This window comes from Protopterus annectens, chromosome 2.part0 (genome assembly GCF_019279795.1).
Source record: "Protopterus annectens isolate FY-2018-M chromosome 2.part0, PAN1.0, whole genome shotgun sequence".
NCBI lineage: Eukaryota > Metazoa > Chordata > Ceratodontiformes > Protopteridae > Protopterus > Protopterus annectens.
The window spans coordinates 242,696,736-242,722,631 of NC_056728.1; the positions used below are offsets into that span (position 1 = coordinate 242,696,736).

The 25,896-nt window shown below is 38.9% G+C and overlaps 1 protein-coding gene across 4 annotated transcripts in view; it reads right to left on the bottom strand.

The window, feature by feature from the left end:
• LOC122793047 (serine/threonine kinase 11 interacting protein) overlaps positions 1 to 25,896 on the bottom strand; it is a 1,659,807-nt gene that overhangs the window by 778,131 nt on the left and 855,780 nt on the right. For all 4 annotated transcript variants that reach the window (XM_044060719.1, XM_044060720.1, XM_044060718.1 and 1 more), the window contains exon 17: positions 20,417 to 20,600. In XM_044060719.1, the coding sequence (XP_043916654.1) occupies positions 20,417 to 20,600 (184 nt within the window). The remainder of the gene's footprint in view (positions 1 to 20,416; positions 20,601 to 25,896) is intronic.

The following is a 25,896-nucleotide window of genomic DNA, read 5'->3' on the forward strand; positions in this document are numbered from 1 at the left end:
TTCTGGATGTATGCATCGTTCCTCATGAAATTATGCCTTAGCACACCAAGTGAAAATTAGTATAACACAAGCCAAAATGCCACTGCCAAATGTCTGCAAAACATTGTGTTCAGTATGTGTCTATGTATATAAAACAGATCTCCGTTTAATCTCTTACCCTTTCACAGTCTGCAGTAAAACCATTGTACTTTGGCACGCAGGTAATCAAATGCTCCTAAGAATGTCCTTCTGCACTTAAACATTTAAATGTAGTTAGTTTAGACGTAGATTTCCATTTTCTAGTAATTGTTTTTTTGGCAGCCAACAGAATTAAACTTAAGGTCTTACTATGTCAAGGCAATTCAGATCATGTGTCCCAGCTCAAAAAATCACTTCCTTAGTTACAGCCATTTGCACAATAAATATTTCTGACAACAACCTTCCCTCAGGAAATATCATTAAATATAACGCCCCTTACTGTCATTAGGGAGCAGTTTCTTAATGCTCTCTCTCAAAGACCAAGAATACTGCATCATTAGGACCAGACAATATCCCAGGATGCCTTCTAAATTGCATGAAACATGACCTACCAGGGCCTCTGGAATTACTATTCAACTGTAGCCTCCAAACAGGCTTCATGCCTCATAAATGGAGAAAGGCAACAGTTATCCCTCTGCACAAAGGTGAGCCATCTATAGAGCCTGGAAACTACAGACCCATAAGCCTCACTAGTCTTGCATGTAAAGCCATGGAAAAAATTATCATGGAAATGATCAACAGAGATATAGTAAACCTCCAGACACTGGACCCAACCCAGTTTGGGTTCGTCAAGGGATGATCATGCCTACTCAACCTGGTGGACTTTTTTGAGAAGGTCACCAAAGCAATGGATGACGGCAAAATTGTTCACACTGCCTACCTTGTCCTATCCAAGGCATTTGACACAATACCCCACTCGGGCATTGTTGACAAACTCAAGAGGTTAGGTACAAACCCATATGTTACCCAGTGGATAGCCAAATGGCTCACAGACAGGACCCAGGAAGTTAGAATTGGGGACCCACCTCTACAAAGAGGCCAGTCACAAGTGGAGTCCCTCAGGGATCAGTCCTCGGACCACTCCTTTTTGGCATTTAGCTCTCAGAAGTCAAGGCCAATGTCAGTGGTCTCTGGCTGACTACATTTGCAGATGATTGCAAATTAGGTGCCATCACTGAATCTCACACTGACACAAATATTCTCCAGGGAGGGGATGACACAGACAGACAACTGGTGTCAGAGCCATGGACTAAAACTAAATGCCAACAAATGCATAATAGTATCCTTTGGGAAGACATCCATCCCTGGTAACTATCATACTGACAACACAACCCTTAGAGTTGACCCAGTAGTCAGGGACTTAGGGACATACATAGACAGTAATCTAGCCTTTGACCATCATATGTCTACAGTGGTGAGGAAATCATTCTATGTTGTACAACTTATAAACAAAGGTATGGCATCTAAGTCCAAGGAAGTCATTGTTCCACTGTATTTGGCATTCATCAGACCTATCATTGTGTACTATGCCCCCTTTGGTATGTACCTAACCAAGCATATCCAACAAATGGAATGTCCATAGAGGTTCCTCACTGAAAGAATACAGCACATAAGTAAAATGTTCTATGCAGACCGCCTCAAGGACCTATCCCTGTATTCTGTCTCCTATAGGCTTTTAAGGGGAGATCTATGCCTGGCATACAGGGCATTGTCAAATCCCACTCTGATGGATCTTCTGCATCTCCACAAAACAAACAGCACCATAATTACCTGTTCTAGACTTAAACCTTACCTGTTAAACAGGACCTGCTAGGAGATAGGTATTATCCCAGAGACTACCCCGTCTATTGAACAGGCTTCCCCATCCATGTGAAGCAGAGTTCCTTCCTAACCCAATTCAAGTGCAACTTGGACAATTGGATGGGAAACCAGAAATTCATTCCTGGTTTGGCAACTATGTTTCTAATGGACACAGGTAACCTGTAATGCCTCGCATGCCGGGCATAGATCACCTCTCAGTAGTCTGCAGAAGACCAAGTATAGCGATAGAGCTTAGAGGTGATTCACAGAGGGCACTGTGTTTATGCTGTGCATTATTTTTGTAAGGGACCTTTGTGGATGTTCCAGTTACTTACTGCATGTGTCTGGTCAAGTATATACTGAAGGGGGCATTATACTCAATGACAAGACTAATGAGTGCCAAGTATAGTAGTACAATGACTTCCCTACAGCTAGATATCATGCAATTACTTATAAGTTGAGCAACACAGAAGGATTTCCTTACTACCTTGGATGCATATTTGTCAAAGGCTAGGTTACCATCTAGATGCATCCATAGATTCCTGACTAGTTGTTCAACTCTTAGAGGTGTTTTACTGATGATGTAGTTTCATGGGGTGGTCAACTTCTCAAGAGGTACTATAATGCTTTTCTTGGTGTTCAGTTTTAAGCCGTGACTTTGGCACCAGTCATTTGTCTATGTTGTTAGACCCTTTTGTAAGATGTTAGTATCTTGGGAGATTCTATGACTGCTCTCAATTTACAATCATCTGTAAACTTGGACAGCCAACACTTCCCAGCAAAGATCCTAAACCTTCTGGAATTTGTGGCATACTTGGGAGCCATACATATGTCCTCCCATTGTTTCCTTGTAAACTGCTTTTCCTGTCTCTCTTTACATTCTTTTCTTTCTCCGATTGATTTATATAGGTCTCACGCAATATTTTATATGAATACATGTTATCCCTTTTTTAACAGCAGCTTTTGTCCTAGATTCAAACAAACCCCCCCCCACCAGAGCAAGTCATTCTCTTAAGATTCCCTATCCTGTTCTCTTCGCCCGTACTCTGACAGCAATTCCTGGTAGGGAAGGCAGTCTGTAGCCTGCAGTCCAAACATAATCTTGGCCTCATCCCACTCTATTATCTTTCCCTCTATAGTTTTTTTTGCTCTGAATACACTGGTTCTTTTGCCAGTTTTCTCCAGTAAATTCCAGCCCCCTCTTAACTATTTTCTGTACCCCTACTTGCAGTCGTCCCTACTGGCAAAAATATCCTTTCTCCATTTTTAAATTGGCTAAGTTCTTAGAATGCTTTCTGCTACTATATAAACATAATATTATGTATTGTTGTTATTATTCTCCTTTAGAATATGCATTCAAAATCCCACACTATTTCTTGAACTTCCCCCTTGCTTCATCATCATCCCTTTTCATTTTGAATTATAACCTTCTGCTTGTGTTATGTACAAGTCTTTACTGCATGGCTCTAAAATATACCTTCAAATCAGGTAATCCTAAACCATCTTACCCTATTGGAAAGCTTATTTTATCCCTTTTAACTCTTGCCTCTTCCCCCTCCTAGATAAAGTTCCATCGACTTTTTAATTGCTTACAACTTCTCCTCTGGTTAATAAAAATATGTCTGACCCGTATATACACTTAAAGGGACAAACATTTTTGCTGCTTGTTATCTTACTATCCATATCCATAAAAAAGAGCTTCCAGTTTCTCATTTTTGTATTATCTTTTTTAGTCACTTCCCACAAATCCTTAGCTGTCATAACAGCAGCCTTTTTAATTCATATTCCTAAATACTTCCTCCTACCATGTCTCCATAAATATTGGTATTGTTGGACTAATTTGTGTGTTTTTGTTTTATCTTCATTAATTTTATACCCCGAAAAGACATGAAACCATTTAAAAATGTTTCACAACACTGAGATGCCATTTTCTGGATTTATCAGCTAAACAATAATATAACCTGCAAATAAAGCCAACTTTTCTTGATTAACATACCGACTATATTCTCATATTTCTCAGTCCCTTGTTTTCTTTGCCAATGGCGTCAAATATAAATCAAATAAATGAGAAAGAAGACATCCCTGCCTGATTTCTCTGTTTGAACACAACTTATCGGATTGGAACCCTCCTACTTTAATTCTTACCTCTGATCCTTCATATAACCTCCTAATTAACCTTATTATTTTATCAAGGAATGCAAATGCTTTCATTGCCCTAATCATAAAATCCCAGCTTACTTATTTGAATGCTTTCTCTGCATCAAGACCCATCATTAAAAGAGTATTTTCTCACATTCTGCTTTTCTCAGGATCATCATTGTTCTATTAATCATTGCCCCCCCCCCCCAATACCACATTAACCCTTAGCTATCAATTTTGGCAACACCTTTACAATTATTTCAGTTAGTATACAAATAAACACTTTATAATCATGGTTTAAAGTTGAAATGGGTCTGATGTTTTTTTTTTTACCATCCTTAGGTAACAGCCACAACAGCTTTCTTCCAAGATGTTGCTGCTTCCTCTCCTTTTAAAATACTGCTAAAACAAAATCTTCTAGTTCTATCACTTTACTCCCTCCTAACTTTCACATAAATACTATCTGTTCCCAGAGGCTTTCCTGAAGATTGATTATACATCACCATTTTTATTTCATCTCCCCTTAACTGTTAGTTGTTGAGACTCATCTATCTCTACCCGTTTCATAACTCAGTCTTCCATAAATATTTCCACTTGTGCTCTTTCCTGATTTCCACATATCTCTGCTTTATAGAAATTTTCATAACATCTCTAAAACCTCTACAGGATCTCTGGTAATTTTTCTCATTACAGGCTACATATGTTTCACAATAGTTCTTTCTACTTTTTGCTGCCCAAGTTATTGTGCTAGAATTAGCTCTGGAGTTATAGTCAAAAAACAGCTGCTTGACAGCAGTCTTTCTAAACTCATACATGTCGTCCAGATATTTATTTTATATTTATTTTTAGAACTCTACATTTGCACCTCTTCTTGTTCTGTGAAATTCCCCTTGTTCTGCAATACTTTAACCTTTGTCAGTCCTATTACCTCTTAACCCCATTTCTTTCTCTTTTATTTCTACCCCATTTTTAAACTCTATTTTCATTTTAACCCAACTCAGTAACTATAACTTCTAAAGATTTTTATTTTTTTATTTTATTTAGCATCTGATTACTTGGAAAAGTACAACTGGCATGACTAGCATTCCCCTTTTCAGTGGGGGCCCGATGAGAAAAACTCTACAGTTTGTTTTATTTACAGAGCACTACTACAGTTTAAGACAGTAAAGGGAAATTGCACATTTCATATGGTTTACAGTAGAAGAAATGTAAAATAAATCATTCATTTTTTATAATAATTGATAACAGTAGCAGAAAAACATTTATGGGGAGAGGAGGAAAGTATATTGAACAGCAGCATTTTAGGTAGAAAGAGCACATAAAAAATATAAAAGAACAGCTATTTCTATCTTTCCTATTAACTCGCCAATAATTTCCACTACCTATTCCTTAAAATTCTTCTCTGTTAGAACGGTAGGTGGGAAAGTGCCAGTGTCTTATTTTTACTTTATTACCCTGCATTTTATCTTAGTTTTTATTGTTACATAGTCTGAAATACTTACTGGATGTGTGCTGAAGCTTTCAATTAAATGCAAACATTCATGTGAAATATAATTTCTATCTAGTCTAGGCCAGTTATTGTACCTTCGGGAATAATATGTAAATTCTGCCCATTTCTATACTGAACTTCCATACCAAATATTTTCATAGATTTCTTCAGAAATCTATCCTCTCTTGCTTAATTTTCCCTTATAGGTCCTCCTGATTCATCCTCACTATTGCAAATAAAGTTCCAGTCTCCATCTATAAGTAACATTTCCTGCTGAAAGTTGACTTCTCATAAAATTTCTTATAGTCCATAATAGCAGTTTTTGGTGGAATAAATACACACTCCAGTGTAATCCTCTTCCCTTGCCTTCTTCTATAACTACTGTGTCCCCTCTAGCAATTAGTGCAATAACTCCCCTTTTCCTTTGTCCCCAATATTCTGCTGAATACCCATCCTGAAATCTATTCTTTGTCAATTCCACATGTTCATTTCTTTCCAAATGCATCTCCTGCAGCAACGTTATTTGCATTCTGCATTTCTTAAAATAATTCAGTACTCTTCCTTTTGTCTACATTTGTAAGGCCATTTTATGTTACAGAATGGTATGGATGGTGAATCCATCACAGTAAAAAGCTGTTGCTCCCACCTATGACACATGACAGTGTGATTGTGCATTTGTAACTTTTAGGGCACATGTACACAGTGTTTATTTCTTATCTCCATATGCACCTATGTTACATTTTTCAAGACTTTCATTTAAATGAAAAGCTGCAAATAAAAAAAAAAAACTAAATATACTTTCAAAGCACCCCACCCCACTAACTAAAAATAGACAGACTATGAACACCTTCAAAAATGAAGTTTATCCCTTCATACAGGAACAATTTCCCCAAACTGACAGCTGCACCCACGGGCATTACCATCCTAAAATTAAGATAACCTACTCTGAAGTGCATGCTACAGCCTGTGTTCTCATTTACATTGATTAATGTCTTTTTATTTTCTTATCTCTGTTCCTCGCCAGGTGTGAAAAACAGCCTGTATACTTTCAGAAAGCATTAACTTTTAGCCCTAAGATAAAGTGCACTGGCCATTTTAAAATAAAATAAAAATGCACACTGTTCTATTAAATGCATTAAAGTATTAAGGCAGCTAGGGAGGCTGCTATCTCTTATTCACTTCCCAAAACTGCAGACTATTTTTCACTGAACTGCTTGCCACTGTACCTTTAAATTTTGCATGTCTATCAGGAAAGAATGCTTAGAACACTCAAGAGTAATTGCTTGCATTAATAGACAACTCAATCCCATGGAAATGTACTCAGCAGTGAATCTTTGAAAAGTTTACTCACAACAGAATGTACAGCTGCCTTCAGATGTAGACTTCTTTACTCCCAGATGAAAGAAACTTAGCATTTTTCATGACTTTCAACATTTTCTCTTACGTCAAAAGCCTACTGCTTGCAAAAAAAAAAATTGTTTATACCTTAAGCCAAGGGCATTAATCTGGATATTTACTCTTGTAAAAATAATTGAAAATATCTTAATCAGTCCACTTTTACACACCATCCCAGCAGCCCAATATCACAGCAAATCAACATTAAACTTGCCTTTGTCTGGCCTTTATTCTCTTGTTACATTGTAAAACTTATATTTCTTACAACAAATAAAGTACTTGTTTGTTATTTCTGTTAAAGATATTAAAGTAGTCACCAAAAAGACTTCTCTCACACTACACAAAACTGCTTTACTATGTATTACGTTCAGTTTATATCACAAAGTGTGTATGTATATATATATATATATATATATATATATATATATATATATATATATATATATATATACACTAACAACAACAAAAATTGTTTTATTTACACTTATTGTTTCTACTTTTAGTGTCCTTAATGACAAACTAGGGTAAATGCTTTACAGTCTCCCCATAAGTTTAAAGTCAACAAAAGTCCAGTCTTTTTCAGCCACTTTTTCTTGCAAAGTCATATTTCACAAAAGTGACTGATGCTTTGTAGTCTCCTATTTATTCACTATTTTCATTGTTTCTGATCTTCTCTCTTCATCCTCATCTGCCAACACCAGACTCTGGTTCATGTCCAATGAACTCCTGATTCTTCTAGTCAACACCAGTGCTTTTTTCTGTCTCGTAAGCATTTTCCTTTGCAACACTGAAAATGATTTCACTGCCAGTTTCTCTCTATGAACTTTACTGTCAGAAGAATAAGAAGCAGAGTCCCTTCTGCTTGCTGGCTCACTTTTTGCTGATAAACTATTTCCTCTATAGCTCATTCTGCATCAACACTCTGAAAATATCTGGATACAGCAGTTTGAATCTTACACCTACCTCTTGATGTTATCTGACTGCTAGGATAAATCTGCTTCTTTTCTGTTTGGTGTACATTGAATAATCATATTCCACAAACATTCTGATGTCTTCAATTTTAATATTTTCCTTCTATCACAGTTTTCTCAAGATCAACTCTTTCTAATGGTATGATTGCATCTTTAATAATATAAGTCCTGACTGCTTTCTCATGGCCAGGTTTGAAACATATACTCTATGTACCCTTTCAATTAACAAATCCTGCTGTAGAATACCAGTCTAGTTGCTTATTTAAGCTTTCATAAAATTAACAGGCTGTTCCTTCCCTTCCAGTTTCTCTGGTACAGCGGAAAATATCAGCTTTTCTGTACATGCTCTGTTTTCTAACTCCACTATTTTTTGAAATAGCTCTTCTTGAGAAGCCTCATACTCTGCCAGTTTTTTCTTCATTTAAACCTCCGATGTTTGCAGTTTTTATCAGTTCAACTGAATAGCTACAAACAAAAAACCCAGGGTTGCATGGAGTCACTGATATAAAACTCGGCTCAACAAGATACTTTTATTGTCACTCCACAACAAGTATCTTGTTGAGCAGAGTTTTATATCAGTGACTCCTTGCAACCCTGAGTTTTTGGTTTGCGGTTGTGTCTTCTTACTTTCTGGACAACTGAATAGCTAGTTAAAGCTTCTTCCATTTTCCAACCTTTTATTTGAGTTGATATGGTTCTTCAATGCTTCATTTATTTTAACCACCTCTGACTACACTTGATGTATTTTTTCCTCTAACTTACTGGAAACCATCTACTGAACTAAAGCTGAAGCCTGAAGTGCTTTTTGCTCAACAGGTGCAGAATCCTTCCCAAGCAGTGCTTTCTCTTCACCTTTTCTGCCTAATTTTCTTTCAGGTTTTCAAATGTTCTTGTTTGCTGGCATACAGACAGTGCACTTATTATCCAGAAACTGACTTTTACCCCCAAAAAGCAATTTCAATTGCACTGCTCTTTCTCAGTTTCTGTTTCCCCACGGAGAGTCCTGAAGTTAAAACTGCCGATCCATGTGCACCCATCTTGGAAGTCCAAAAGATTTTGAATTTGGATATCATAACCCAATGCAAGTATATTCTTGGTATGTATTGTGTAACATACCCTGAAAGACAATTACCCACCCTATTAATAGGAATAGAGTATAACTCATTGACACCTTTGTGCTGTGTCATGTCACACCTCTAGCTGCCTACATAAATGCATACACTGCAAATTTTCTGAAAAATCAACATATTCAAACACATGTAAATATTTTGTGAATAAAAGTTAATAAAATGGCACCATCAGCAAAAGTCTTATTTACAGTCATAAGAGTCAGTGGATTTACAATATTTACTGCACATGAGCCTAGAATGATATTTTTCAGTAATGTTTCATGAAGAAATAACCATATCTTGGAATCTGTTTACTGAGACATAAGCTTTCACAGGAGAGCAAGGAAATGTTATCTTAGTGCATGCTTATTGAGATACTTACTCTAATATCTCTCTAATGTTTCCAGAATTTTTTTTTTACTTCAGCTGCACAATATCAGGTCTTTGTTTAAAGAAAATAGTGCATGTATCAGGATGAGCCTCCAAACTGGAGCTGCCTAATTAGTTACTTGTCCAAGAATAAAAAATATAGCTGCAGACTAAGGTACACTGACTGAAAAAACATATCCGGTTTTAGATGACTGCTGCAAAAAATTAGCTCTGCAGAGGGGAAAACACCATTATTGATAAAAATTAATACATCATATATCACCGGATTAGGTGAAAGAACATTTAAAATGTCTAACTGTGTACAAAAATCTACAGTAGATAATGAAACTCTATGATGTCTACTATTTTATCTACATTTTAGAGAACTCCCCGGCAAACGTTTTTTTTTTTTCCCAAAGTAACTTTATTTACAAATTACAACTGGAAGCAACGGTGGGGGGGTAAAGGACAGGAACTCCCAACTGATAAAGCAAAGGGAAAAAACTTCAAAATGGTACCAAAGAAACAGGCAGAGGATAATGACTAAGCAAACCTCTGCTCTGGAGGAAAAGTATCCCAGAAATGAAAAGGTACCTTAGTCTGCAGCTATATTTTTTATTCTTCTTACTGAAATTGGTACACCTTGTTTGCTGTAGCATAAACTAGATCCAGGCCTGCTGAATCTAGCTTTTTTGTATAACTTGAGCACTAATCCAGGCATTCTTTAAAGTATTCAATTGTATTTATTACTGCTTGGTAGTAACTTGATTAAAGTGTAGCTATCATTCTAAGTCTTTTTGATTAAGCACTTGGGGTTCAGACCAGTTGTTTTACATTAGGAAGGTTTGTGGCCTGCACTGTGGTGGCAGGACAGGTAGCTTACATCCTTCTAAGTTGGGAAATGCTGATTGAGGGCTCAGTGTCTGTTATTCTAAAAGTGTATTAGTTCTGGTTTAAGCACTTGGGCTTCAGGCCAGTTATTTTACATTAAGAAGGTTTGTGGTCTGCACTCTTGTGGGAGGAGAGGCTCTGAGCTGGGAATTTCTGGGTAAAAGACTTATAGTGCCTGCATATATGAACTGTTTCTTACTGAAATAGGTATACCTTGTTTGCTGTAGCATAGACTAGATCCAACTAGATCCAAGCCTGCTGAATCTAGCTTTGTTTGTATGCTTGTTGTTTGTTTGCTTGTTATTTCCCTGAAATGCTAATTCCACCTAAAACGCGGCTTTTCAGTGCTTCTGTGGATCCCTAGTGATATCTGCATTGCTTACTGTACTTATTTCCTTGTTTCACTTGAAAGAAAGTTACTGTTTGTCGTTTTTGCATTTAAGTTACCTGTAACACATTGCATTTAAGTTACCTGGCACTTGCTCACTAAGTCAGCACTAAAAAATTAAAAGCACTACACCCTCACAAACTCCCCTTGAGTACCTTGTTCCCCATTGGCCCATTTTTCAATTATAAAAGAATTCCCAATACTATTCTAGCATGTCCAAAGGTCAGTTGTCAATCTCCTCTCAGGTCCAGCTGGTGAATCTGGGAATCTTGAGGCAATGTTACAACTGCCTCATGTACACAGACAACCCTCTCCTCCTCCCAACAAATTCCAACACATGTGAGAGATGCAACCATATAGCCAAACTGGAGGCTAAGCTCTCTCAACTCAGTACTGGAGGAGAAGGAAACCACACTCACTACAATTCCAGTCTCACATAGACCTACCACGACAGCAAACCAAACACACAAACACACAAAAACATACACAGAGGCTCTAAATAAAAATCTGCCTAAGCAGCAGAGACCTCCAAAGCAGACACCCAAGCAACCGCTACCCCAAAACAAAACACGTGCAACACATAGCTCACAAAGCCAGTGTGCCGAACAGTCACAGCCCTTAAGGTTAAACAATACACCTGATACACTTGTAATAGGTGACTCTATCGTCAGGCACACTGACGTCCCGCTCACAAGACTGAACAAGGAGAAGGTCATGGTGAGCTGCCTGTCTGGCGCTAGGATCTGCCACATAACAGAAGCACTCAGGTCACTCCAAGGCAAGTACAAATATGACTCAGTCATTGTCCATGCTGGTGTGAATGACCTGAGACGTACCTCCCTGGACTACATGAAAAGAGACATAGAGGAGTTCTCTGAGCATGTAGCCCAGGCCGGTATGACCCTGACCTTGAGTAGCATCTTCCCTCACCAAGAATGATGCCACAATATGAAGACAAGATGATCAATTTCAACAATTGGCTTAAGTATTGGTGTCATTCAAAGGGGATCCAATGCCTGTCAGCCTGGGATGACATGCTCGACAAGCCACGATGCTTCGCTAGGGACGGCTTGCACCCGTTACCCCTGGGCTTTCGAATATTGGTAAAGGCTCTTGCTACCCCCATAGTGCCTTTTTTAGGCAAGGCTCAAAAGACAAACCCACCTCCATAGGTATCACAAGGGATAAGACTAATGCTACTCAACGCCAGAAGTCTAAACCTCAAGATGCACGCACTCAAAATTCTCCTTAGAATGGAGAACATCGATATCTGTGCAGTAACAGAAACCTGGTTCAAGGCTCCCGAGAGCACCCCAGCACTACCAGGTTATACCTCATACCATGCTTTTCGGCCCCAAAACTTGGACCAAACCACAAAAGGAGGGGGAGTATCAATATTCGTCAAAGATACCCACACCTCCAGGTTGGTGGCACAGCACGAAGCATCAGAGACTATCCATGTGCAACTAACAGTGGGTAAAACTGCCTTCCAGTTTACAGCCTGCTACAGACCACCCTCCCAAACCCAGGAACCCCACTCGGCCTTCCTGAGAACACTGGAAAATAGGAAGGCATCTCCAAACACCATTATATTGGGCGACTTCAACTACCCAAACACAGACTGGGAGCATTACTCTAGCTCCAACATCCTAGCCCAACGGTTCCTAGAATTTATAAACTCAAATGCTATGGAACAACTTGTTACCACTCCCACAAGAGGGGAAAACATACTGGACCTGATCATCACCAACATGGGGACTCTATGCTCCAGACCAGAAGTGTATCCCTCACTGGTAAGATCAGACTATAATCTAATCTCACTGGATATTCACATCCCGACCCCACCCCTTGCCCAGAAAACCACAGTGAAAAACTTCTCTAAAGCAAATTTCACACTCCTCAAAACCGAGGTGGAATCCTTCAAAGCCCCCGGGCCTGTGGAAAATATGGCCCAGACCGCAGAATCCTTTATAAACGCATTCTATGAACACCTTCAGGAATGCATGGATCATGCTATCCCAAATAAAACCAAGACCCAATCCTTCAAAGGCAGACGTCCTGTCTGGTGGACCCCAGCCATAAACAAACCATACAATAGAAGGAGAAAGCTACTACATGATAGAGCAAAATCGCAAAAAGGGAAGGCATCTCTGATCAGTATTAGCAAAAAACTATGGGCACTCATAAAATAGTCTAAGGCCAGCTTCAAGAGAAAAATTGCACAGGACACTAAGGATAATCACAATGCTTTCTTTAGTTATGTTAGGAACCTGAGTGGGAATTCCCAGATATGCTCAGAATTAGTCCAAAATGACAAAAAATACACTGAACCCACAGACATTGCCAACATCCTAGCTGACAGGTTCAGTGCAAACTTCTCCCCCCCTCCCCACCAAAAGGGCAAATATCTATCCCAGCAGAGTGCTGCCCCCCTGACATCTCAGATGCTCAGGTAACAGTCGTCCTCTCCAAAGCAAAAAACACAGCATCAATGGGACCAGACGGTGTCCCGGGCTGCGTCCTACATGAACTCCAAGAAGAGCTAAACCCAAACATAAAACTACTGTTCAATCTCAGCCTTACTACAGGATATGTACCCAAAGAGTGGTGTACAGCAACAGTGGTCCCTCTCCATAAAGATGGTGCCTCAACGGATCCTGGAAACTATCGCCCCATAAGCCTGACTAGCTTGGTCTGCAAAGCTACAGAAAGGATCATCATGGACCTCATAAATAAAGATATTGGGGACCTACAGACACTGGATCCTATCCAGTTTGGCTTTGTTAAGGACAGATCCTGCCTCTTAAACCTGGTTGATTTCTTTGAAACAGTCACCAAGGCCATTGACGAGGGGAAGGTGGTCCACACAGCCTACCTGGACCTCGCAAAAGCCTTCGATACAATACCCCACTCGGGCATTATAGATAAGTTCACCAGCTTAAATATAAACCCCTATGTCACTAGATGGGTTGCAAACTGGCTCAAGGACAGAACCCACATGGTTAGAATTGCTGGAGCCATGTCAGACTCCAAAACCAGTTACAAGTGGCGTCCCACAAGGCTCAGTCCTGGGACCTCTCTTGTTCGGTATATATTTCTCGGCGGTACAGGCCAACACAGAAGGACTGTGGCTGACCAAGTTCGCAGATGACTGCAAACTGGGCGCCATAATCGACTCTCCAGCCGACACAAGCATCCTCCAAAAGGGCCTCATAGAAACAGACAACTGGTGCCAGAGCCATGGCCTCAAGCTAAACGCCAAAAAGTGTATAGTCATCCCTTTGGCAAAAACAAAGTGCCCACAAATTACCACATAGGTGGTAATCCATTAAGTACAGAAGAAGTAATTAGGGACCTGGGGACCCAAGTAGATAGCAATCTCTCATTTGACAACCACGTGGCCAAAGTGGTTAGAAAAACATTTTATATAGCCCACCTAATCATGAAGGGATTCACATCTAGATCAGGGGAGGTCATCGTGCCTCTTTACTCATCCCTCATCAGGCCCATAATTGAGTACAATGCCCCTTTTGGGATGCACCTTACCAGACACCTGCAGCAACTGGAAAGACCCCAAAAGTACCTCACCAAGAGGATCAAAGGGCTGAAAACAGATGCCATATGCTGCCCGGTTAAAGAAACTCCAGCTCTACTCAGTGGCATACCGCCTGCTCAGAGGCGATCTGTGCCTGACGTATAAAGCCATGTCTAACCCGGAATTAATGGACATGCTGCACCTCAGAAAATCCAAATCCCATTGAGCTACGCGCTCGAGAGACTTGAACCTCAGCACTGAAATAAATAGGACATGCTGGAGGGACAGATTCATAACCCAGAGGCTGCCTTCACTCTGGAATAAAATCCCAGTCCAGGTTAGGCAGAGTCCCTCATTGACTCTCTTCAAGAGGAATCTTGATGAGTGGATGGGAGATCGTAGGTTTACCCCGGGTATCACTTCTGTGTCACTGTTAGACAGAGGCACAGTATACTAACCTCGAAAAAGGGCATAGCAAAATTAATTTAAAATGGGTGGCGAAAGCCAAACGCACTCTGGCTAGGCTTATAAATGCCCTAGGGCAGATAGCCTAGTATGAACCTATGAACCTATGAACAGCATGACCATGAATGCAGATCCAGCAGATACACACAGACTCAAAAAATAATGGAAATACCCACTACAACTTAAAATGACAAGGTAGTCTCAGCTGGGAACATTATTAGAGCTGTTAACTTCTGGAACAGTAAAAAGATCTGGAAAATAGATCCTTGAGTTCTGTGCATTATGGTAAAGGGGGGTGCTACAGAGGTCTGACAACATTTTATGATCCAGGCTGATTAAGTACCTATCAGTTTTAGCCCAGCAGGTGAAGAAAATAACTACCAGTGTCAGAGCTGGATATTTAATTATACCATGTTACTTATACTGTGGTTTTAGGTGCAGACAAAATGGAAAAAAAAACTTGAAACTAAAGTGCCTATTCACAATTTCCATGAATGTTTTCTTTTATTCCCTGTATAAATAATTCAAATGGCATTCCAAACATTTCAAAATATAATTTTCAGGGACCAACAAGCACTGTGTTTTGCTCTCCATATAAAATTAGTTAATTCTCTAGTAACTTATTTAATACAATTCAGGGTCAGGAGCCACAAATCAACCTCGGCACTCCGTGGGCACAAGGCAGTGAAACTAATCCTCAACAGGGTTTCCCTCCCATTGCAGGATGTACATACACTCACTCACTAAAACATGGTTGGAACACCTTGGATTTGCCAATTCACATTCAGCACGTATTTAGGATGTAGATGAAACTAGAACACCTTGTCCTTAATGTGAAAGTGCTCATCAAATGTTACATTTTAATAAAGGATCAAACTGTGGGATAACCAGGAATGCATCTGACTGCATTTTTTTTTAATTCTTGGTATTTTACTTAATTAAAATGTTACAGTGTTTGGAGAAACCAGTAGTACCGAAGTCAAAGACATACAGGGACCTAAGGAGGAGATTTATTTTACTAGATTACAGCCAGGCTAATGCATAGGTTAATTGTGCTAATACACTTTATAGTTTTCCCTTGTTTTTCTTAATGATGCACACTCAGATACAAAATGCCTACTACAAGATGCTCACACAGAACCCCCCAGACCCGCCATGGATAAGCACTTTCTCACCTCAGCCCCGTGACATACACAGATAAAACCCTGACTGTGCCTTGGATGATCTAAGTTTGAATCGCAGCACAGGCAACTGAGGGATGGGAGTGTATGACCCACACCGTCTCACCCACTGTGGGAGGAGAGAGAGGCTGTCCAGGCTTGCTGCAAAATCAGCATTAAAAGCCTAGCAGACTTCATGCTGCAAGTGTTGCACATGTGTAGAAGTGGGCATACAACCCTCCCCCAAAAGGAGCAACTGCTGATCAAGCCATCACAGAGAGGTGGTGATGGAAGGGTTAGGCTGCACTCCCCGAAAGCAATCTGTTTCACACACGTATACAAATTCATAGTGCTCCTAACAATTCAGAGGGACAATCAGTATTTATGAGGGAGAGACAACTGACACTGAACCAGCATTATCATTCTCACAGACTCTGGAAGTGGGTTGGTTACAAGCCCGGGGAGGTTAAGGTTCAACCAGCAGTCCCAGTGGATGAGGACAGAAGCTGGTGATAGTTAATGATCAGCTGCAGAGATGTATGGGAGTAAAAAAAAAAAAAAAAAAACCCTTCTGACTCAGTACTCTTCTTATGTGTGACTATGATCAGCTGAAAGAAAACTTAGGCCACACTAATTTAATCCAACCTCTCTCTCTCTCTCACACACACACACACACACACACACACACACACACACACACACAGTACATCTGGCACTTCAGAGTGACAATCAGTTGCTTACACATACAAGATTCATTCCCACCACCAACAATAACCATTTCCAACAAGATACACATCTACACATCCAGTGTTCAAATCTAATCAAGTGAAAATAATTCTGGCAACAGCAATGCATTTCAGTTTATTTCACACACAAAAATTAGACATACGCATGGCATCTGACAAGTCAGATCAACAATTAGCTACAAGTCACACCACAACTGCTTCCTCCTTCTCCTGAAGAAAAAAAAATAACCATTCTTCACAGTAAATACTTGATATTTGACTATGGTCAAGTGAAACAAATTCTCTCTACAGTAATGAATTTCAGACTGTTTCTCACACACACAAAAATACACAGTGGTCCTAACAATCCAGAAGGATAACCAGTAACATTCATGTAGAAATCTTCCCCCTGCATCTAAGATTAACACTTTTATGACTGTGCAAACTTCTAATATTGTGTTGATAAAGTGAACTGAACAAAATAATGTTCAAAGAACTGTGCTTCAACTTGTTTTTCTCACATACTTGAAATGCCCCTCCCACATCAGTGATTAACAGTGATGAATTAAAAGTAAAGCCCTTTGCCTTTAAGTACACCATGTCTCTCCACTCCACTCATCTGTGAACATGTACAGCATGAACATGTGAACGCAGTTCTACTTAGATAAAAGACAGGCTATATTATGGCACAACACTCTATCTACCCACCTGCTCGTTACCCTTGGTGTCCCCTCAAGGGTCCATATTAGGACCTCTCCTTTTCTCCATATTTATTAATGACCTTCATCTAGCCAACCCCAAACCACATGCATACAATATGCTGATGACTTCATACTGATATGCTCAGCCACATCCACTTCTGAAGTTCACTCTCTTACCCAGAAGGTATTCAACACAGTTGAACAATGGTTCACACAGCGCTGCCTTTTCTTGAACCCCAAAAAGATAAAACTCCTTCTCTTTAATCCTACTCACAAGTCCTCTCCTATTGATTTCTCAGTAATATCCATTAATGGTACCATTATATCACCAGACCCAACCACCAAACTACTTGGTATCACCATTGAAAACAACCTGAACTTTGACACCCATATCAACAATACTATAAAAACTGTCACCAAAAAACTTGGCTCTCTCTATAGGATTAAACCCTTCCTTTCACCTACAGCTAAAACAACTATTGCTCACACTCACCTAATCTCTACACTCATCTATGCCTCACTCATTTTTACTAATTTATCTAAGAATAACCTCAACAAATTGGAAATGTCCTACAATAACATTGCCAGATTTGCTACAGGCAACCCATTTAGAACCCACCATTGCATTAATATAAAGCAGCTAGGATGGCTTGAACTACAAAACGTGCTTAAATACCTTCAACTAACCACTGCCCATAAGACTGTTTATAAACCTTCCAATACTCCTATTCTATCTACCCTCATCACCCCCTATAAAAATCTGAAGTCCTTACATTCATCCCATAAACTTCTTGTACACACCTCTAAACCTAACAACAGGGCTGGGGATTCTCTCTTCTCTAATACTGTTGGAAAATCCTGGAATCTTCTCCCCAGTGACCTTTCCTCACTTGCCTCTTTATCACTCTTCAAAAACAGACTGAAACCTTTCCTCAGAACACACTGGTTATGCCCCTGTACTAAACCTGACTAGTCATCTATCTCTTCAAACTTGGCTCTGCCTACCCCATACTTCTCATTAACTGTTCTACCTTCCTTATTAACTACCACCCTCTGTGGACACTTATTATTAATATTACTATACAATAACCTAACTGCAGTAGTGGTGCTGCGGTAGCATTGTCGCCTCACAGTTAGACGTTGCCCGTTCGATTCTCAGAGCGTCTTCTGTGTAGCGACATGCTTGAATGGGTGTTCCTTCGTTGAAGGTTGTGCGTTAGGCCCAGCAAGCCAGTACGTAAAAATCTACTGCCAATCATTAGCGGACCGGAGTTCCGCTGTGGCGACCCCTAACCGGGAAAAGCCAAAAGACACAAACTATAAAATAACCTGCCTTCTTTTTTTATCATGTATTGTACCTGCATTTTGTACTGTTATGATTTATGCCATCTCTGAAAATTCTGTGTTAACCTGTAATATGTATTGTATATATGACTGTTGTTGTTATTTGTTGTTTTCTTGTTTCTTTCTTGGAGCTTCTCTCTCCAGGCCTTTACTGAAAATGGACATATATCCATAAAAATAATAAAATAAATGTACACACATGCATAAACACATGCATATGAACACATATGTTTATATTTATATATACATGTATGTGTATATAAGGTAGCAATACAGACAAAGCCTCATTTGTTATTAATTTTTCAACACACACTGCTGTGAGAGATCATTTGAAAACACTAGGTAATAATTAATTCTGGACTCCCATTTAAAGTTATGGGCTGTAAACCTACTGTTTATAAAAACTGGTCCAACACCGAGAACATTTTGGAAAGAAATTTTGGTAGAGTGAATGGGAAAAAGGTACTCGCAAAAGATTACTACTAAACATGGACATTGTACTCAGTGCCCTGGCATTCATTTGCATAAGGAAAACTATTCTTAAAATGTACAAATTTAAGAAGAGATACATTTTCTTGCAATACTGCAAGAATTGTTTATATTGCATGCTGCCAAACCTGCAAAGCATTTTACAGTGGTAAAATGGAATTGACTTTGGGAAAGTGTATTTATCCACAGAATTACTATACTAAAAGGATGAGCTGAATACATTGGTGAAGTATTCTCTGAGATGAGTTGGGTTTGTATGTTTCAAGTTCAGTAGATATTCCTTTAATGGGAGAAGACTGGAAGCCAAGATTAGAATACTTTGAATTTTTTTAGCAATGAGACTCAACACAACAATACCTCCAGGTATTAATGAAACTTTAAATTTCACTAGTACATTGAAATCACAGGCCAAAAATACTAGTATGAGGTTTGAGGATGTTTTTAACAATGGGGATTTAAGTTCACTTTGCACATTGCTTTTAATATGAATTATGTGTTAAATTATACATAGTTTTCTTAAATTTTCAGGTTTAAACTTATATTAATCACTTTACATCATGGAAGTCATCTACCTGTCTGATATAATGCCACATAATGAAGAGACAGCCTATTTAAATGATGTACTGAATCTGTAATTTAGCTCTAAAGATATTCTTGTTTATACAGACAAAAGCACTAAACTGAATGTTTTGCGTGTTACATTAAACAAATTTTCATTGATTTTAATAATTATTCTTTTTTTTACATCCTATAACATTTAAGTGCCGTTAGAAGGCAGTATTCTTTTGTCAACATCACTAGTGCTTTTGGGTTTTCATATATACCAACTTCAAGATAGCAATACAATTGAGTAAGGGAAAATTCCCAGATTTCCATTGTGCCATGATCTTGCATTGAAAAAATCCAGTATATGATCAGCTGATTTTTTATCAGTTGTACTGTCTTTTTCCCATCAAAAATGTTGATGTCTCAGGATCAAGTCAACAAGGTGCATCTAACATCTAGATCTGAACCTGAAGTATCAAATCTCCAAGTCAGAAAACAGCTCAAGTAATTCCAACACGAAAAAAAGTTAATGGCACAACTTTGGGATTCCCAAGTATTTCTTAACCTTAAAACAAAAGGCTTACAAATTCAGAAATACTAGTGCCAAAGCTCAATTATAAATCCAAAAGACCATACATGGAAGAAGTTCTTCCTATAAAAAGGAAAGCCATTTTTATTTCCAAATGATAAGTGCATTCATCCTAAGTGCAGGACTTGATTATATCTGCTAGCCAAAAAATCTAAGGCCCATTGCTTTCAGCCCTACCAGTGACTATGCTTTAAGATAGTCAGAGGAGGGGGGTCATGACTTTTGTGCTGCTGTTTGTTTATTGCTTACAAGGCTAATAGAAGTCTCTCCTACACAAATACTGTTTTACTTACTGCTGACATCTGACTGCTCCTTTTCCTCATGTCCTGTCAGAAGCAGGTTATTGCCACCTTTTCCTCTGGGAACTGTAATCTCTTCCTTGCACCTGAGGCACTGAAGGCGCAAAAGTGGGCTCTCTTCTTGTCCCTTCTTTTTCAAATTCTCTTCTAGAACCTTTGAGAAGACATCAACCAGATTCTGCAAAAGAAGTACAGCGCTGAGATGTTTAGCCAAAGAACAAGCACTCTGTTAACAGAAATCACAGTCATACACATACAGCAGCACCATAACTTATTTCCACCTCGTTTTTCACAGTTGACAAATATATTACATAGTACACATATTTACATCTCTCTCTCTCTCTCTATATATATATATATATATATATATATTTTTTTTTTTTTTTATTAAACATTCATAATACTGAATGTTTATCCTGCTGGCAGAAGTGACCAAATGCTCCTTTGATTACTCCTGCTAGCATGACTTTATGGGAGATCACACTTACGGAAAGGGTCCTGGGTTTTGGGATGATGCTAAATAAACATTGTGTGGAACGTTTTTGTTTGAATCCTTTTTGGACTCTTTCCCTAGTAGTTATTTCCTTGTGCTTACTAGTTTGATTTTCATAACGCCACACCATGTTATTTGAACTTATGGGACATTGCAGAGTAGAGGGGCATAGGTATTTGCCCTTTCTATGATGTTGTGTGAACTCAGAGTTGATACGACAGGGAGTGTGGGAGCAATGGGATGTGCAGAGGGGCTTTTATGTTTGTTTTTTTCGCCAGTTATTTTGCTTTTAGTGAAAGAAAGACATTTTTCTTTTTATAAAACTTTTTTAAAGGGAGGAAAACAGTACAATGCGGCTAAGACACAAATGAAGTCAAAAACAACTTTAAGTAAAGCCATGAAATTCACTTATGTTTTGTTCAAAACTCTGAGAGGTGTGAGATACAAGCTTTTCATCTAAAGGGAAGAAAAAAGCCTTTTATTTAAATTCTGCTTAAATATTTTAAGTTGCACTTTTAGTGCCCTGTGTTTTAATACTTTTTTGTACTTCTTTGCTTTTTGTCCATTTATGCATTTGTATTTTTTTTAGTTTGTTCTGGGTTCTTAGTCTTCTAGCTTCATATGTAGAAGATTGTGTATTACTGCAAGATTTTAGCATTGTTTATACATGACACTGCACTTCTATTTCCACAAGTAGCATTACATGTAAAAGGTACCTTTTTTGTTTTTTTGAACCCAGTCTGGGCAATCTTGTTGCTTCTTTTACAGTTGTGGTAGAACTGGGATCTACTGCCAGATTTGAACCTCATGTAGTCATTTATTACAGCATTACTGGTAAATTTCTGTATGCACTGCTGCCTCAGTCTATAGTAGGTTTGCAGTAGTGGCAGTATTGTGCATTTTGCTCCAGAACTTTTTATAGCTATAAATACCTAACTAAAGTTGCATTAAAATGCATTTCTGTTTACATTGCTAGTGTTTTTGTCCCTGTTCTTTGAGTCTGCCCCCATGATGCATTCAGCTAAAAGTTTCTGAAATTCTATGCACAGGAATTGAGCTCCAGTTTGAATTTTCCCCAACCCTCCCACTTTCTGTGGTTTGAAAGGCTGTGTTTCTGGCTTCTGCCCCTTATGGTAATCTGACTTCCAAAATCTCTCCCTTCCTCTCTTTCATTGCTTTTGTCTGTATAACCTATTTAAGTACTTTCCAACCCATTGTTTCCGTATATCCATAATACTAAGTGCCTTCCCAGCAAACCAATATTGCACCTGAGTAAACCTTCTTTACAACAAATTGTCTCCTGCTTGGCACCATCGCCACACTTGGGGGGGGGGGGGGTTGAGTTAACACTGCTACATCCTTGACAGATGACATATTTATTTTAATGCTTTGCACTTCAGTTAACTGTTTAGAGTGCTTTATTTATTTATTTTTTTTGCATTACTTGTTGATGTTGCCTTTAAATCACACTTGAAATTGCCTTGTCAAGTTGTAGCATTATATTCAAAAACAATCTTTCTTACATCTAGAAACTAGCAGTGCCCTGTAGAGACAAATGCCCAGAAAGTAAATTTTATCAATAACACTTCTCTTAGAACTGAAACCTGTAACTTAGTGTGGCTAAAACACAGCCATTGTGGGGAGACCAGCTTAGACCAGCTAGGCTGCACATTAAACAGCAGAATGTAAACTAGTATAGTGCCAAACCCCAGAGACCACCCAAGGAGACCTCTGCATAACCCAGTCAATGACCTAGAGTACAGCCCATCCAAATACAGGTCCAGAAAACATGGGAATGCAATTTCCAAATGTCTCCATAACCAGCTTGGTAAATATGGGCATCCTGAGACAATGTAACAATTGTCTCATGTTTATTTTATTTATTTATTTGCAGTTTGATTACTGGGGAAGTCCACTGGGCTGAATTGACCCATTTTCAGTGGAGGCCTGGGGAGAAAAGCTCCAAGATGCATTATACAACTTAGATACAACTAATAGTTGACATTAAAGATCACATTATGTAGAACAATTACACATAAACGCATTCAATACCATGCATAGTTAAAAAATTAATTAAGCTTGACGTTAGGGATCATACAGTTTCATTTGTTCACAGACAACCATTTAATCCTGAAAAAAACAAACACAGTGTCGCTCTTCTAGTCAGGAAACAATAGACAAGTCTTCGTGGGTTCTGTTCAAGCAGCTTTATTATGTACAAACACATCATGATAAAAGCTTATTTGACTTTAACTTGGGTAACATACACAAACTAGCTATTGCATTCAGACATGGTCACTCTCTGGCTGCACTCTCAAAATGGCACTGGGTGTAGCACATGCCTGCTACTTATATGTGCATGTTCAGTCCTTGATATGCTTCTTAAAGATACAGCACATACACTCTTGCTCTACATCCTCCCTCTTTGAGAAACAGATCATGCAATGCTATGAATCTCACTTGGCATGCAAATAATACAAATAGCTCTTTGTCATGCAATTATACAGAACTAGGTACATATATACAGTTATGTCCATGTCACTGTGTATTTCACACTAGGTCTGGAAATATGACCAAACCATGTGGCATAAAACTGAGAATTAGATTTAGCAACTGGAACTGTCTCTGCTGAATGTTCAACCTTGGAAATATCTAGAACATCCTCAGGAATGGAAGTAGAGGTTAAGAAACTTTCTGGGACTGGAACAATGTCTGCCTTTCTCCGAGATCTGAAGTCTGTATCACTGGAGCAATGCTGCGATAACGATTCTAGTACAGGAAGATGTCTACGATTTCTCCTGTACTCCACACCCTCAGATTCTACGAAGTAGGATCTCAGCTTAGTACATATACCTTGACCAATCCAGTCGAAACTTTTCGCTGTTTGTATCCTCACTGTCTCTCCTCCTTTCAATGGATGAAGAAATCTGCTCAATTTATCATAACTGCACTTCTGGATAGAGCACTTCTTGAATAATTGGGCTTTGATGGTTCTGTTGTCCTTAGCTTTAGGCCTCAATAAATTGGAACTAACAGGTAGCATTATTCTGGCTTGCCTGGACAGAAGTCTTTGAGCAGGTGAGCCAAGTATATCGTCACGAGGTATGTTTCGGAGATTAAGTAAATTAAAAGACCTCAGTATTCTCATGCTTTAACCTTTCAAGTAACTGCTTTGCACTCTGTACTGCACTTTCAGCTAGTCCATTTGACTGTGGATATTCAGGACTGCTAGTAACATGTACAAGGTCCCATTCTCTTGCAAATTTCTGAATTAACTGACTAGTAAACTGAGTACCATTGTCAGAAATAACTTTGTGTGGACTATCAAGGACTGAGAAATGATGTTTCAACTAAGTAATAACAGTAGTGGATGTCAGATTAGGTAGTTGATCCATCTAAAACCAGTTTGAATAAGAGTCTACCAATGCTAAGTAGTGTTGACTGTTCCATTCAAATATATAAGTGGCTACTGTTGACCAAGGTAGTTCAGGAAAATGACTTAGCTGAAGTGGTTCTCTCTGCAAATGTGGTTTAGTACTACTGCATACAGAACAAGAAGAAAATACTTTATCAATTTCTTTCAGTAATGAAGCCCAAAATACTTGTTCTCTCGCCGTTCTCTTAGCAGATGTGGAACCTGGGTGACTATGATGCAAAATCTGGATGTATTCATGTTGTAAGGAAGCAGGAACAACTATTTTAGGATCTTTGAAAATATCATTTTCCATCAACATCTCATCTCTGTAAGGAAAATAGGTTTGCACTTCAGATGGTACACTAAATTGCTTTGACGGCTATCCAACATTAATGTAGTTGTTGAGCTTTTCCAAAATTGGATCAGTCTTTGTATGATTTCTCAGCTCATCAAGTCTAGTGGTAGAGAAATTACACACTGCCATCATGTCAAAGTCAAAATTCTCTGCGTCAAGCTGTTTCGTTGTATTTCTGGGTGATCTGGATAAGGTACCAGCCAGATAAAGAAGTTTTCCTTTTGTATAGACCATTTTGAAGTTTTTTTTTGCAATTTGAGCATCATTCTTTGTAATCTCACCTGGCTGAATGCACAGGCTTCTTTAGAATAGTAACAGAGGTTGGTGATCAGTTTCAATTTGAATAGCTTGAACATAGATACAATGAAAGTTTGAACATGCAAATGCTACTGCCAAAAATTCTTTCTCAATTTGAAGATACTGTATTTCAGTTTGGGCAAGTGTTCTAGATGCACAGGCTACTGGTCTGCCTTCTTGAAGAATAACTGTTCCAAGACCAAATGTTGAAGTATTATAGGAAAGAGTGACTGGTTTATTGACATCATAGCAACTTAATGTAGGTGGGGTGGCAATTTTCTGCTTAAGGTCTTCATATGCCTTCTGGTGCTGTTCCAACCACGACCATGTGACATTTTTGTGCATCAGCTCTCTTAAAGGTGCTGTCAACTCACTGAAGTCTGGTATAAACTTGCCTAAATAGTTGACCATGCCTAGGAAATGCTGTAAAGCTTGATTATTATCTGGTGCTGACATCTCAAGAGTAGCTGCTTGCTTGGTCGAGTCTGGTCTCAAGCCAGTATCGGTTCATACGTAGGTACTAGGCTATAGGCCCAAGAGCCTACATAAGCCTAGCCAGCAAGGTTCCATAGCTTACGCCACCCAAGAAAGTTATTTTCCTCTGCCACTGTCCAGTAGAGAGACAGTAGTGATCCCTAGGGTGTATTTCCTATTTCCCATTCACTCATCAAGATTTTTCTTGAAGAGTGCTAATGAAGAACTTTGCTTGACATAGATGGGTAGCTTGTTCCAGAGTATAGGAAGTCTCTGGGACAGGAAACTATCCCTCCAGCATGTCCTGTTTATTGTGGTGACAAGGTTTAGGTCCCTAGAGCGTGCAGCTTGGAGGGATTGGGATTTCTTTAGGTGTATCATGTCCAACAGCTCTGGGTTTGACATAGCTTTATATGTTAGGCAGAGATCACCTCGGAGTA